This window comes from Lissotriton helveticus, chromosome 4_1 (genome assembly GCF_964261635.1).
Source record: "Lissotriton helveticus chromosome 4_1, aLisHel1.1, whole genome shotgun sequence".
NCBI lineage: Eukaryota > Metazoa > Chordata > Amphibia > Caudata > Salamandridae > Lissotriton > Lissotriton helveticus.
This window is the reverse complement of record NC_136063.1, coordinates 363166576-363182365: the sequence shown is the minus strand read 5'-3', so window position 1 is coordinate 363182365 and position 15790 is coordinate 363166576. Positions and strand designations below refer to the sequence as shown.

The 15790-nt window shown below is 37.0% G+C and overlaps 1 protein-coding gene across 1 annotated transcript in view; it reads left to right on the top strand.

Moving 5' to 3' along the window:
• Nucleotides 1-1159: 1159 nt before the first annotated feature.
• The window catches only part of LOC144827999 (fibrocystin-L-like), a 1093512-nt gene continuing 1078881 nt past the window's right edge, over nt 1160-15790 (top strand). Inside the window, exons 1-2 of the mRNA XM_078686146.1 lie at nt 1160-1166; nt 1339-1422. Coding sequence (XP_078542272.1) covers nt 1160-1166; nt 1339-1422 — 91 coding nt within the window. The remainder of the gene's footprint in view (nt 1167-1338; nt 1423-15790) is intronic.

The window sequence follows — 15790 nt, the reverse complement described above, 5'->3', positions numbered from 1 at the left end:
TGACTAGAGTGGAGGTTCCTACGTGTACAGGGTACAGACTCTGACAAAAAGAAACCCCATTCCTAACAGTTGGTCCTCTTGTCCAATCCCCAATGTGCATGGCCACACAGTGGTTTGGGCTCAGGGTCTGGGCACAAGCCCTATGGCATGCTTGCAAGTAACAGAGATTAACCACATGGATGGTTTTTCTCAGGTCTTTCTAGTAATGCGCCACTCGCTCAAAGGTTCAGCACGAGCTGCCGCAACATTGTCTCTGAACGGGACTCTTGCCTCAGCTTGAGATGGTAAAACTTCAGCTAGACCTGTTTGGAACTATATCTGACCCGTGCTTCATCGTGGTCGGCTTGAACTTTGGATTTACTCCGGTCCAGCATGACCTAAATTAACCTTTTAGCGCTATTGACTTCTAAGCACTGTTTTTGGTTTATATTTAAAAATGCATAACTTCGGTTCAACCATTTGAAGTTTGTCATTTTGTTCTTGTTTCATTCATAAGAATATCGTCTATATTTTTAACCCTGTGTGAAGTGTGCCCAGAGTGTGTTTAAAAGGTGGAAAAATACATGGTAATTGGCTGTGGTATATCATCAAAGAAACAAAAAAATCACTGAAAAACATTGTGATAGGTAAGTAATGGTTTCTTTTGATCATAAGATATTAATGTGTTTAAAATGCATCAGAAATCAGTGTATCCATTTAAAAGTAGAAGCTGCCTCTCAGTGACTGACTGCCCTTTGTGAATGTGGACTCTCACCATTGAGGGAAGCAAATACGGATTCAGGGGACCACTGAAGGCTCCCTCTATGCCAATCATTGAATATAAACCCTATGTTTAATTGAGCCCTGTCTCTTGTGTTCTATGGATATTAATACCAGGATGAGGCTTGCTGTCCCATGCAGGCCTCCGCCCTGCATTTGTAAATGTGTTGAGATATAGAAAATAATACTGTCTTATTAATGTTAATGGGGGAGGGGTTGGCAATGCTCCAGCATGGGCATCCTGTGCGACAACTCATTAGTACATCCATTGCTTTGCAAAATGAACATCTGGTCGCTATAAACATCCACAGCCTTGCATCGTAAACCTTTCTCTTTTAGGCCCATAATATATAAGGTAAATGCTATTATATTTTGGAATCAAAATTTACCAAAAGTGTTGATGCAGGGTACGTGTCACTGTAAGGCTTCATTCCAATAAGCAGACACATGCATTTCTTTCTAGTTCTCAGATATTATTTCTAGCTGTAGATGCTATTTACATGTTTAGTGCAATTATCCTATTTCTTTGGCATCATGTTACTTCTGAAATCCACATGTAACAATGATTTCCCTTTGCAGCTGGGCAAAGTGCCAGAATCACACAAGTTCAACCAACTAATGGAGGCAGGAATGGAGCTGTGCGAATCACCATCACAGGAGAGGGTGAGTTACAACAAATACCAGCCATTTTATCTGATTAATAATCCTGGTTGTTAACCAACAAGATGTTCACGTATTGCATGTGAAATCATAGCAGTAGGCCAACAGATGGTGCATAGTATTAAAATACCTACAAGTGTATCTTGCCAGACAGAATCCCCAATCCTTGCAGTTAAAGCGAAACTATATCAATATTCAAATGGGATTCCAAGTATTCCCTATAAACAAGGACACTAGGTACTTTGTTTGCAATGTAAAGCTGGCCTCCTATCGTCTTTGACTCAGGAAATACTTGGCTGAGCAACCAAGGTCTAGCTCAAACGAGTAGTGTCTAGTGAGAGACTAGTTACCGGATAATGTAATAATCAACATCGAAGTAAAGATTTAGTTAATGGTTGATTATTGTTTAATAGGATTAGAAGTATGATGAAACTTCAGATAATAAAATATAGGTACTGAGAAATTAATAACTAAACAGAGAATGAAGCAAACAAACAAAGCAAAGTGACACACTCTGGCCCTGATTTGGGCATCGCTCACACTGCCTAATCCCCTAACCTTCTCCCCTTGTTCATGGTCGGATCATTTCCTGTTGCAAGGCCATCTCTCTCTTATCTATCAGACTACACAGGCTCCCCCAAAATGGAGTATGCGGCATAGTTGGAATAAAGTGACTGCCAGTGACTTGATGGCCTTCTTTTCCAACCGTGCCCCTCCCAAGAGTAGTACTCTAGACACGGAAAGTGGTGCCGTCATGCAAGCTCTCAAGGAGGCGGTGGAGACTGTAGCACCCATTCGCAAGATTAGAGTGGCCGATAGGAACAAGGCGGCCCCTTGGTTTAATGAGGCGCTGCGACAGCATAAACAATCCCTCCGCCAATATGAAAGAGCATGGCGAAAAACCTATGACTCTACCACACATGCAGCTTATACCACAAAATTTGCAGTCTATAAAAAAGCTATTGTAATGTAGAAAACTGCTTTCTATGAGACTAGGATTACAGAAGCAGCCAACCCTCAGAAGGAGGTTTTCAAGGTTATAAATGAACTGAGGAAAGAGAGGGGAAATAAGGCGGTTTTCATGCAAACTGATTGCCAAAAATGTCAAACCTATTTTTTGGGAAAGATCAGCAATCTGCTGGTGACTATCCAGAATACCCCAACTTTCCCATGCACAATTGAGCAAACATCACATTTCCCTGTGCTGGACGCCACCATGTCCTCTTTCCCTGCTCTTACAGACCAACAACTGACAGTGCTGGTGGGTAGGGTGAAATCAGGCTCCCCCCTCAGATCCCTGCCCCCCTAAAATCTTTAGATTGGCTTTATCCAGTATAAAGGACAGGGTGCTCCCACTCCTGAACCATTCTTTGGTGACTGGACAGGTCCCGAGCAATTTCAAGGAGGCTCGGGTGATCCCGCTTCTGAAGAAACCAGGCGCGGATGATAAGGATCTGAAGAATTTCAGACCTATCTCTCAGTTGCCATTTCTGGCTAAGATACTCGATCAGCATGTGCTGCAGTCTCTTGTTTCTTACCTGGAGACCAACCATCTTCTTGAACCCAACCAGGCGGGTTTCAGGCCTCACTTCAGCACAGAATTAGTTATGCTCTCTATTCTGGATGAGATGAGAATGAGAGTGGATAGGAAGGCGCCTTGTGCTCTGGTCCTGCTGGATCTTTCCGCGGCATTTGATACGGTAAATCATAGTCAACTTATTTCGCGGATTGCTGCTCTGGGGATCCAGGGCACAGCCAGCGCTTCCTTCCTTAGAGACCGCTCCCAAAGAGTCCAACTTACAGATCTGGTATCTGATCCTGGGACTTTGTCTTGTGGAGTGCCACAGGGTTCGGCTCTGTCCCCTTTGCTCTTCAATGTCTATCTGCAGCCTCTGATCGACGCACTAAATCAGTTGGATTGTAGGGTATACAATTATGTGGACAACACCCAAATTCTGATTCAAATATATCAGTCGCCTACATCGCAGGCGAACATTCAAGAAATTCTTAAATTTACGGTCAACTGGATGTCGTCAAATTCCCTGAAACTAAACCCGGATAAAACGGAGGTGCTAGCGGTCACTACAGCAGAAAACCCCTGGAGTGAGCTGGTCTGGCCTGGCAAACTGGGACAGCCCCCTGCACCTGCATCCGTAGTAAAAAGTCTAGGGATAAAAATTGATATCACGCTATCAATGTCCCAACAAGTCGCAGCAGTGGTAGGAACCTGTGTAGGGCTGCTACGACAACTCCTGAAACTGTCAGCGCTGCTATCCTTCTCTACTATGCGGACTGCGGTCTCGGCCTTGATCCTGGCCCACCTGGATTATGGTAACTCCCTTTACACTGGGTTGCCCAAAAAATCCCTGGCCAGGCTTCAAGGCGTTATGAACGATGCAGCCAGCTGATTTTCAAAAAACCTAGGAGGACACATGTTACTCCGCTATTACAGGACTTACACTGGCCACCTATACCCCAAAGAGTGAAGTTTAAAAGTCTATGTATCACTCACAAACCCATTTATGGTTTGGCCCCGAATTTCATCAAGGACAAACTGATCCATTATGTTCCCAGTAGGAGGCTGCGGTCTTCAGAAGCTTGTCTTCTGGTATGTCCGCGTTTTAAGCGCTCTACGCTGGGGGGGAGAGCCTTTTCAACCATGATGCCACCTCTATGGAATAGACTTCCTGAAAGCCTGCACAAACAGACCAACTTGCTCACCTTCAGGAAGAGATTAAAAACTGTTCTCATCCTGGAAGCTTGGAGCCCTATGTAAAGCACTCCTGACTCTCTGCCTCTCTCTACTGGACCCCTCTTGGACAGCGCTTAGAGACCTCTTCGGTGATAATGCGCTATATAAATACCCCATAACATAACATAACATAACATAACATAACATAACATAACATAACATAACATAACATAACATAACATCGTACACGAAATACATTAGCAACAATAGTAGACTCCATTACACTGTATATAAACTGTTTGAAATCACTAACTGATCATGAACTCTGCTGTTGATAATAATTTAAGGAATTAGAGGAAGGCAATTCTCCCCCTAAACAATGCTGCCATATAGGTGTTCAGGTTCTCCACTTGGTTGTGTTGCTAGTAAAATTACAATAACTATGCCATGTAATTGATTCAATCTGTGAGGAATGAAAATAAGCTTGTAGCGGGATAGAAGCGACTATCCGAGTGTTTCTAGTGAAGAGTTATTAGATGGGGAAACAAGCCTTATTTCCACATTCAGATTTAGGCTTAGCCGATACCTAGAAACTCAAATAGTGAAATCTGGTCATTGAATCCTTATATAGTGGAGACAGAACATGCAACTCAAAAGGGGCAGAATGGTATCTGAATAACATGTGGAATTGGGGTGTGGTTGCATGGCACAAAAGGCGCACACAAGGACCAACCAGGGCTCCTTTCTTCTTCTGGTTCTGCTAGCATGCAAATCATATATCAGCAGGTTTAGAGTTTTGTAAGGCACAAAGAAAATAACTTTTTACATGTATAGTAGGACACGTGATTAGCTATTACAAGAATTCTTCTTTCATAGGACCAAAGGCCCTCACCCACAGAGATGACGTGCTTTATTCTCAGGTGTGCTGCTAGCTGGGCAAGTTGTGAGTCATTTTTGTTCAGTGGACTACAATAAATGAGGCACTTGATGAATTTTTAAAATGAAAAAAATCGTGCTTTTATGAGCTGCTACGCTGCATGACTCGGAATTTATAAAGTTATCATTATGTAAGCTACAGAGTTCACTGTTATTCTCTAAGGTAAAATTAAAATTAAATATACTTAGAAATTAAGAGAAACTATTAACCCTCCTATCCACAGTTAACTTGTTTCTGCAAATACATTGTGCTACATTTATCAGGACCATAGAGTTCCTAAGGCTTAGCTTCCTGTATTAAAGTAACCTTAATGTAGCAGTTTGGCAACATCCCGTGGCCAAACTGTTCAAGTGCATCCCAAATTTTCTCAAATCCAATAAATCAACTTTGTCAGATATTCCTCCGTAGGTGAGAATGTTGGCTAAAACAGGACCTTCCCTTATTCCCAAAATGCATTGTGGGCTGTAGTGCTTATATTTCGCCTTCAAGTACTTCTCTAAGTACCTACCGTAGTACAAAATCCTGTGTGTTGTCTACAGATGAATCTTGGAATTTAAGGAGCGAGTGCAAAAAAATGGGGAATGGTGTGTCCCATCTTCCATCTAACTTTCACTATATTTTTTAAAGTATTTTTACCATGTCTACAGGTGCTCCGAATGTCATTCTGATCAGTCACTTGTTTCCGCACTTTCTGATGTGTGTTATCATTATTAAAAACTCCTGTTAGTTACAGTTAACAAACATTCCAGGTCATTTAAAACATTTTTAGCATGTTTACCCGAGATCACTGAGGAACTGCATCATTCAGCTATATCAGATGTTGGGGGTCCAACTTGAGTTCATCTAATCCTGGGGAACATCATCTCTGTCACCAGAAATTACTAAATTAAATATTTGGGGGTTCTTGGTTTTGGGGGACTTCTCACATATACTTAAAGATAGAAAAATACATAAGAACTTTAGTGAAAACATGTAAGAGATGGTAAAAGTTGAACTGTTAGTCGGATACTTTCATCCTTATTCATTATATTCATCTGTGATTTGCAATATCCTTGTATGTCTAGTGCAGGCACTGTATTCTAAAAATGATACACCTAAGTGTATATATTATAGCCTTAGAGTCCAAAGTAGTGGTCTCTACCGGTCATTAAAAGCATGCTCCAGCATTAAAAGCCCAAGCCGAAGGCGAGGGCCTTTAACAAGGCAGCAGGCCTTTAATGTCCGGTAGAGCCGCTACGGATTGCTCTAAGGCTTTAGAATGTTCCGCCCAAAGAGGGCAGAATGTTCTAATTTTTAAAACAAAACCTCATGGAGCCCGAGGGAATTGAAATCCCCTCGGGCTCCGTGAGACCTTTGTTAAACATTGAATGTTGATTCTCCGGGCTTCTACCGGCCATTAGAAGGACAGAGCACTCCATTGTTTCCAATGGAGCTCTCAACATTCCGATGTTCAAATAATTGATTAAACAACTCAAACAAATAGTGAAGAACTTTATGGGTCTGAATGTTTATTTTATTAATTATGAAAACATTGGAATGTTGAGAGCTTCATTGAAGATAATGGAGTAGCTCTGGGCTTATAATCACTGGCATAAGTGTTCCATCCTAGCATTCCAATGTTTGTCTTTTTCTGTCTTCCTTTTTAATTTACAACATTCTATCCATAGTGAATGGAACGTTCTAATAGCCTCCTAGTCATTCTGCCTTGGGCTATACAAGTTGTTAAAGACCCTCTCCCTTTTTATAGGCCCTCGCCTAACTGAGGATCAAGGCGTTTAACAACCAGTATAGCCCATGGCAGCGAGCCATAAGGTTATTTTAACTCTTAAGGAGGGTAAGCCATATGACTGTCTTGCGCTGAAAAGTGATTAGAAGACACTTCTAGGCATAACACCCTCCTCAAATGAACAATAATGCAGATAAAATCTTTGAAAAGATGTATGGCTGCTGTGTCTATTCACATAAAATCAGCTTATAAGAGATGTATTTGTGTTGATGAAAATATATTTTAATTAGATTCTTTACTTAAATTGATATTTATTTATTCTATCAAGTTTTTTTACAACCAATATTTAATTTCACCCAGTCTTAAGGGCCGTAGTTCCACTTCTTGATCAGTACTCAGCTTTGTAACCTTAGGGTCTTGGCTGTGTGGATTCAGTTCTGCAAGCAAACAGTGTTAATATAGAATGAATTGAGATTCCCGGTTTCAGTTTCTCTTCATATCGAATACAACCTCTTCTTTTTAAACTGCATGCTTTTAAATACTGATGCCCCTCCATCCGACAATTTGGGAGGTAGGAAGTGGTACAAGATACCCTTCAACATCTAGGAATTAGACCAACTAGACCACCACAGAGGTGATTGACCATGTTGGTTTAAAATAAACTTTGAGGGGACAACTCACAGCCTAAACGCATCACCATCCAGGAGTAACACCCTATTTTCAGTTGTTGTGCCCACCTCAAAGGGCTGGTTGGCCCATGCCCCGGAATTCATAATCACGCAACAAGGAGTGACACCAACTACTAAGCCGTAATGTTTCTTAAGAGTTCAAATAGATCAACAAAACTCTATAGAGGTAATAGTTCATATAAAAGAAAATCTTTAATTTGAATAATGTAATCCTCAGCAACCCAACAAACAAATGGCCAACTCGTTTAGCTCTTTCAAAAGGAGCTTCTCCAAGGCTAGAATTTGTTATTGGACGTTTTGTTTTATAGGCAGCCTTTCATATATCTCACAATGAGCACATCATCACTTACTGGTCCAACAAGAGTCAACATATGTGTATCAAATGTTTGCATATCTGCAGTGTAAAGTCTCCTGATGTTACTCCCACAATGTAAAGACTTGCACTGCAAGGCCAACAAAGTAACAGTAGCATATCGATGTGCTGGCATCATCACAAGAGTTTTTCAGCCACCGGTCATTTCAATATCCATTTGGATTTCCTGAAGGAATGTTTGATTTAAAGGAGAAGCAACACACCACGTGTGCCTTCTGTGAGCTTATGATCCACAGTGCCGCTTCTTGCATTCCTCCCTAATATTTATATTTACAGAACTCATTATCGATTCTCACTTTACTTCTTTACTTTATTCCTTCTCCAGGACTAAGCGTGATTAACTCATTCAGTTTATGCTTTGGTGCTCCTTCAAAACATAAACTGGATGAGTTTATGTTTGGTCCCTTAGTGTAGCCCCTTTTGGCTCCTCTGTCTCTTTATTCTTAGGATGCTCCTTTCTGTCGGGCAATGAAAGATATTACATGTTGTTGGACCTGACCTTTTTTCGAGGGTTATCCTCAATATTTTTGCCTTCTTCCTCCGATTTTTCTGAGCTTCTTTTTGTTGGCTTTAGGACTCTGGTACTTTACCACTGCTAAAAAGTGCTAACATGCATATGCTCTCTCCTCTAAACATGGTATGATTGGTTTACAACTGATTGGCCTATTTAATTTACTTGTAAGTTCCTTGTACAGTGGAATCATTTACCCAGGGGCTGTCATTTCAATGCTAATAGTGAGCCTGCAGCACAGATTGTGCCACCCACTGACGTAGCCTTTCAAACCTGTCTTAGGCATTCTACTGCAGAGCCTGCCGGGGCAGTTTACTGCCACATTGACTTGGCATTTAAAACTACTTGCCAAGCCTTAAACTCCCCTTTTACTACATTAAGGACGACCCTAAGGTAGGTCCTAGGTAGCCCTCTATGTGCAGGGTATTTTGTAAGTGAAAGGTAGGACATGTGCGTTTATTGTGTGACATGTCCTGGTAGCAACAAGCAGCCCATTTGGTTTCTCACTACTCTGAGGCCTACTCCTATAATGGGTTAGCATTGGGAATTTCCTTATATGTACTTAGGTGGTAATTCCTGATCTGAAAGGAGTAGTGTTGCCATGGTTGGTATGTTTAGAAGGGTAGTGATAAATCCTGCTTACTGGTGTAGGGAGATTTTACATTACTGTTAGAAATGGGGATCTCTGGTTGACTAAGGCTTGCTCCAAAGCCAGACAGAGACCACCACTCTAGTCAGGGACAGGGAGATACACGCCAAAGATAACCCCTGCTCACCCTCTTGGTAGCTTGGCACGAGCAGTAAGGCTTGTCCCGGTGGCAATGTGTAACGCATTTGCACAACACTCACAGTAACAACATACTAGGCACACCACAAAAGGAACTCCACACAAGGTTATACATAAAAATAGCCTTTGTATTATTATAAAACACATTATATGGTAATCACACAATATACACTGTGGGCCCGATTCACAGAACTAACTTAAGACAAAATCCTAAACTTACTACCATTTTGGGTGTGCAGTCTAAATATCGAGTCATTTATTTCGAATGGACATAATATCGACTCCAGAATATCGAGATGGCATTAATATCGAGGTAAGTAATATCGATGTATTTTTTATCGATTTTTATGTATGTTCAAAAATATCGATTGAAAAAATATCGAGTAAGTAATATCGTTAGAAAAAAATATCGATTTTTCTAGTAGTTTAAAAATATCGAAATTTGTGTTATCGACAGTCATGATATCGACTGTCATGATATCGACTATTAATATCGATATAAATAATATCTAATAGTTAAATGTACACTGTTTTAATGTTTTATTACTACATTTATTGTTAAAATATATGTTAATTTTGTATTTATTTATATTGAAATAATTTTGAAAAATAAATAATAATGTAAAAAAATTATTCAAATACTATAATAATTTCTAGGAGCGGGTAGTGGGTTTTTAGGGGAATAGGGTGGGAAGTAATTTAAATATAATTAATTAAATATGTAAATGTATTAATTGGTATTAATTTTTTATTAATTGTTAATTAAAAATGTATTATTTAATATAAGATATTTAATTGGTAATTAATTTAATTTAATACATTAATTGCTAATTATGCTCATTTAAATAATTTATGTCATGTAGTGGGTTGTGGGTTTATAGGGGAATAGGGTGGGAAGTAATTTAATTATAAATAATTAAATATGTAAATTTATTAATTGGTATTAATATTTAATTAATTGTTAATTATATAAAATATTTTAATTATATAAAATTTAATTGGTAATTATTTTAATTTCATTGAATAATTGCTAATAATGTAAATTTAAATAATTTATGGCATGTAGCGGGTTGTGGGTTTATAGGGGAATAGGGTGGGAAGTAATTTAATTATAAATAATAAAATATGTACATTTATTAATTGGTAGTAATATTTATATAATTTTTAAATAAATCATATATTTTTATTATATACAATTTAATTGGTAATTAATTTAATTTAATTGAATAATTGCTAATTATGTAAATTTATAAATTTTTTGACATGTAGCGGCTTGTGGGTTTATAGGGGAATAGGGTGGGAAGTAATTTAATTATAATTAATTAAAGAGGTAAATTTATTAATTGGTAGTAATATTTTAATAATTGTTAATTAAATAATGTATTTACATTATATAAAAATGAATTGGTAATTAATTTATTTTAATTGTTTAATTGCTAATTATGTTAATTTAAATAATTGATGTCATGTAGGGGGTTGTGGGTTTATAGGGGAATAGGGTTGGAAGTAATTTAATTATAATCAATTAAATATGTAAAAATATTATTTGGTAGTAATATTTCATTAATTGTTAATTAAAAAATTAATGTTGAATATTTAAAATATAATTGGTAAATAATTTAATGTAATTCATTAATTGCTAATTATGTTACTTTAAATTTTTTCTTTTCTGTAGTGGGTTGTCTGTTTATAGGGGAATAGACTGGGAAGTAATTTAATAATAAATCATGAAATAATAATATTTATTTAAGGTATACAACGTTTAGAACACAACGTTTACAATGCACTACCTTTACAATGAAACTTTTACAACGCAAATACCATAGCAATGCATGTATTTAGATCAAATGTTTTTACTACGCAGGTATTTTTACAACGCATACCATTACAACTTAAGTGTTGGTAAGTATATAATTATATTTAAAATGTTATAGGTTTGAATTGTTGGTTAAATGGGTATTTTTAGGGTTCTGGGTCAGTTTTCAGTGTTTGGGTAAAGGGTTATTTTTAGGGTTCAGGGTCAGTTTTCAGTTTGTGGGTAAAGGGGTATTCTTAGGGGTCGATTCCGATCCGGTAAAATAATCCGGCGTACGAATCGTATCCGGAGCCGTTTCCGTACGACTCGTACAGACGCCGTACGACCGGACGATTCCGATCCCGATCGGCCGACCCGTACGCGATTCGTACGGTTCACGTCGATTCGTACGGAAAATCGCGCGCTCACCTACACACCGTACGGCGCGTACCCCCCATGATCGCAGGGGTACGCGCCGTACCCCTGTGGTCATGCGGGGTACGTGCCGTACACCCAGCGTACATGGGGTACGTGCCGTACACCCACTGTACATGGGGTACGGTGCGTACCCCATGTAAGCTGGGTGTACGGCGCGTACCCCGCATGACCACAGGGGTACGGCGCGTACCCCTGCGATCATGGGGGGTACGTGACGTACCCGGGGGGGGCCTTCCGTACCTGTTTCGGCGCGAACTCTGCGTTTACGACTGTTTTCGGCTCCCGTAGGAAAAGGGTCGTACGGCGCGTACCCGACACGGATCGTACTTGCTGGGTCGTAAAAACGTGCCGCGATGTCGCGTACTGCGGGTTCCGAGTGAGATTCGTACGGAGATTTGAGTCGTACGGAGTCCTGTACGACTCGTACGGAGTTCGGCACCTAGTACGGATCGTACTTCATCGTACGTACGGGACGTCTACGGATACGATTCGTACGGGGAAAAAACTCTCCGTACGACCATTCGGAGCGCATTTTACCGGATCGGAATCGACACCTTAGTGTTCAGGGTCAGTTTTCTGTTTTTGGGTAAAGGGGTATTTTTAGGATTCTGGGTCAGTTTTCAGTTTGTGGGTAAAGGGGTATTCTTAGTGTTCAGGGTCAGTTTTCTGTTTTTGGGTCAAGGGGTATTTTTAGGATTCTGGGTCAGTTTTCAGTTTGTGGGTAAAGGGGTATTTTTAGGGTTCAGGGTCAGTTTTCAGTATTTTGGGTAAAGGGGTATTTTTAGTGTTCTGGGTAAGTTTTCAGTATTTGGGTAAAGGGGTAGTTTTAGGGTTCAGGGTCAGTTTTCAGTTTGTGGATTAAGGTGTATATTTAGTGTTCAGGGTTAGTTTTCAGTGTTTGGGTAAAGGGGCATTTTTAGGGTTCAGGGTCAGTTTTCAGTTTTTGGGTAAAGGGGTATTTTTAGTGTTCAGGGTCAGTTTTCAGTTTGTGGGTAAAGGGGTATTTTTAGTGTACATGGTCAGTTTTCAGTTTGTGGGTAAAGGGGTATTTTTAGAGTTCAGGGTCAGTTTTCAGTTTGTGGGTAAAGGGGTATTTTTAGGATTCAGGGTCAGTTTTCAGTTTGTGGGTAAAGGGGTATTTTTAGGGTTCAGGGTCAGTTTTCAGTTTGTGGGTAAAGGGGTATTTTTAGGGTTCAGGGTCAGTTTTCAGTTTGTGGGTAAAGGGGTATTTTTAGGGTTCAGGGTCAGTTTTCAGTTTGTGGGTAAAGGGTTATTTTTAGGGTTCAGGGTCAGTTTGGGGTTTTTGGGTAGAGGTGTACAGGGTAAAAATAAGGTAAATTTTGATTTACATTAAATTAATTAAATTTAAATACATTTAATTAAATTATTTTCTATTAATTTTCATTAAATAAAATATTATATAATTATGAATACTTACGTTGTAATGCTATGCGTTGTAAAGGTATTTGCTTTGTAAAAACATTTGTTGTAAATAAATGCGGTGTAATGGTATTTGCGTTGTTAACGTTTCGTTGTAAAGGTATGCGTTGTAAAAGTATGCGTTCAAACGTCATACATCTTTTATTTAATTGTATTTAATAGAAAATATTTGTAAATTAATTTATAATTATCAAAAAAATATTTGGTAATTAGTTGTAAATTAGTATTAATAGGTAAGTAATAGAAATAATGGTAGTTAATTAGTAATTTTAATATATTAATTATTATGTTAAATTAAATAGTTAATTATTTGTAAAAAAAAATATTTATATTATTTTTGGATTTATTTATTAATATATGAAGTATTTACTTTCCCTACTGTTGCACCCACTGGAGTGGGAATAGTAATTAGTATGGGTTCAGTGTCCAGCACCTTCCATGAGTTTACAATTGGTGAAATGGGAATTGTAATTTGTATGGTTTTAATGTGTAGTATGGTTTTGTGAGTTTATAATTGGTGAAGTGGAAATAAGAAGACATTTTTCATAGAAATCATTATTATTGGTAGGATACTATAATAAAGTTTTCACATTACATAGAAATATTTTGTATTAATTATAATTATTGTTATTGTAGTACTTAAAAGATTAATACATTTTTAAAATTATTACATTTTAAAATTCATTTTTATATAGAATATTTCATATGTTATTAATATTTATATAGAATAATAAAGAAGGAAACATACACAGGGTTAAATGCAATAAATGAATAACAGTTTATTAACATATAAAAAATAAATTGTAAGTAGAGATGTATTTTTTATTTCAATTGAAAATTGTAACTAAACAGTTTTTATTATCCAAAAAAATATATGAAGTGCATATATATGTTTTTAACACATAAATGATATTAACATAATTTTATGTTTATTCACATATATTGTAATTTATATAGTTAAAGAAACAAATTGGTAATATGTACTTTTCATTTAATAACAATTATTTTATTCACATAGACATTGAATGTATTGTCATTCATAAATATGTACATTTCTTTTGTAACAGTAACATTTTTGTTTCTTACAAAGTAATCATATATTTTTTTTAAATTAATATTATGAATATTGAACATATTTATAATATTAATTTTTACATAGATAAACACACAAATACATTTTTATATACATACATAATGTTTAAACTAATATTTGCTATTTTTATAAAAAAGATATTTGTAACAAAGTTATAGATGCAAATTTGTTTAACATATAGATTATTTTTAAAATGTATATATAAATCATAAAATATTATTTAAAGTATCACATAACAGTTGAATAATTATTTGAAAGTAATGAATATTTAAGAAATAATTTTCTACAATTTAAATAATTATTTACACTTAATATAATACTCAGTGTATTTTTTTAAAGTGTTGGAATATAGAAATTAAAGAGGATTTTGCTGTATACAGGGACTACTTTTTAACCGCGTAATGTTACTTAGGCTTATTTGGTGCTTCAACAGATCGCGGTTGGATGCTGCTTCGCGTTAGAGAGGGTAAGTTTGTTTTAATTGTATTTTAGAAGTTAATGAAGTTATTGTTAGTGTATGTGTGGTGTGTTTAGGTTTATGTAGATAGGGTTATTAAGATAAGATTGTGTGTTCGGTGTTAGGTAGAGTGTACGATATTTGATTTTTACCGCGTTTTAGTTGTAGGTGTGTGACGTGAGGTAATATGTTTAATGTTACTAAGATAATATGTTTGGTGTATAAATATGTGTTTTTATATATGTATGGGTGTTTTTGTGTGGGTGTGTATGTATTTTATTTTTTCCAGGTTATCGTCGCGTTTTACTGTTTTTGAGGAGTTCCTTCTTTGTCGATCAGAGTTGTGTGACGAGTATTATATACTCTTATTTTTGCACACAAATATTTTGGTTTTCAAGTTTTCAGGAGCGTTTTTTTTTCAACATTACTATTTTCGGGTTTTCTATCGTATATCGTGTCTATTACATTGGAGAGGAGTCGCTATGGATTTTCCTGTATTTGTGCTTTTTTTTGGGCTTACATGGATTACGTTTGAAGCTGCAACAGAAATTTAAGTATTTACAAAAAATTTTATGGGTGGGGAAACTGTTTTAATTTTTGCTTTTCTTACGTTGTATGTAACATTTTGTAAATACATTATCTAAATACATTTTATATATGTTAATATTATGTATTTGATAATTTAATTGCAAATTGTTACATGTAAAAATCAAGGAATTTAGAAAAAAAATGCTTAATGTAATGTGTATAGTTATGTTATGTTTTAAAGAATAGTTTTTGCAATCATTGATAGATATTCTAGTCCTTTGCTAGTTGGATAGAGGGTAACTTGACCTTGGAGTGTGTTATACATTTTTTTAGTTTCTTTGGTGAGTTTGGGTCCGATCAAAGTTACTGATTGCTCCATTCGGAGCTCCTGGTAACTCTGTTCTTTTTGTAAGGATTGTATTAATTTGTGAAGGGTAGGCGTTCCTCGGCCTGTAGTTGCTTGGAAGGCATTGTGCCATCCTTCAACTGCATTGTTTGTTTTTGCTTCCTTATTTAGTGTGCTACGGTAGACATTCCACCAAGCTATTTGGTATTTGGGTTGTCTTCTATGGCCTGATCTGTGTAGCCTTCCTACCCATGTGTCTTCGAAGTAGTCAAGCATAGGGCTTAGTCTTTCTTCGTTTCTTTTATAGTAGAAGCTGTCTATTAATAAGTTATAGTGCTCAGTTACATCTGTCAGTGGAACATAGGCTAGGGCGATGAGTTTTTTTATTTGATAAGCAAATGTGCTATCAGTGGCGTATTGGATACTCAAGGTAGATTTTTGTAGATGTCGCCAGATACATTGATTAAAATGATAATAGCAACCTTGTATTGCTGTGTGTGGGTATGTTTTAAGGATGCTGTTTATCATTGCTTTTTCAAAGTCAATGATAATTTTTTGT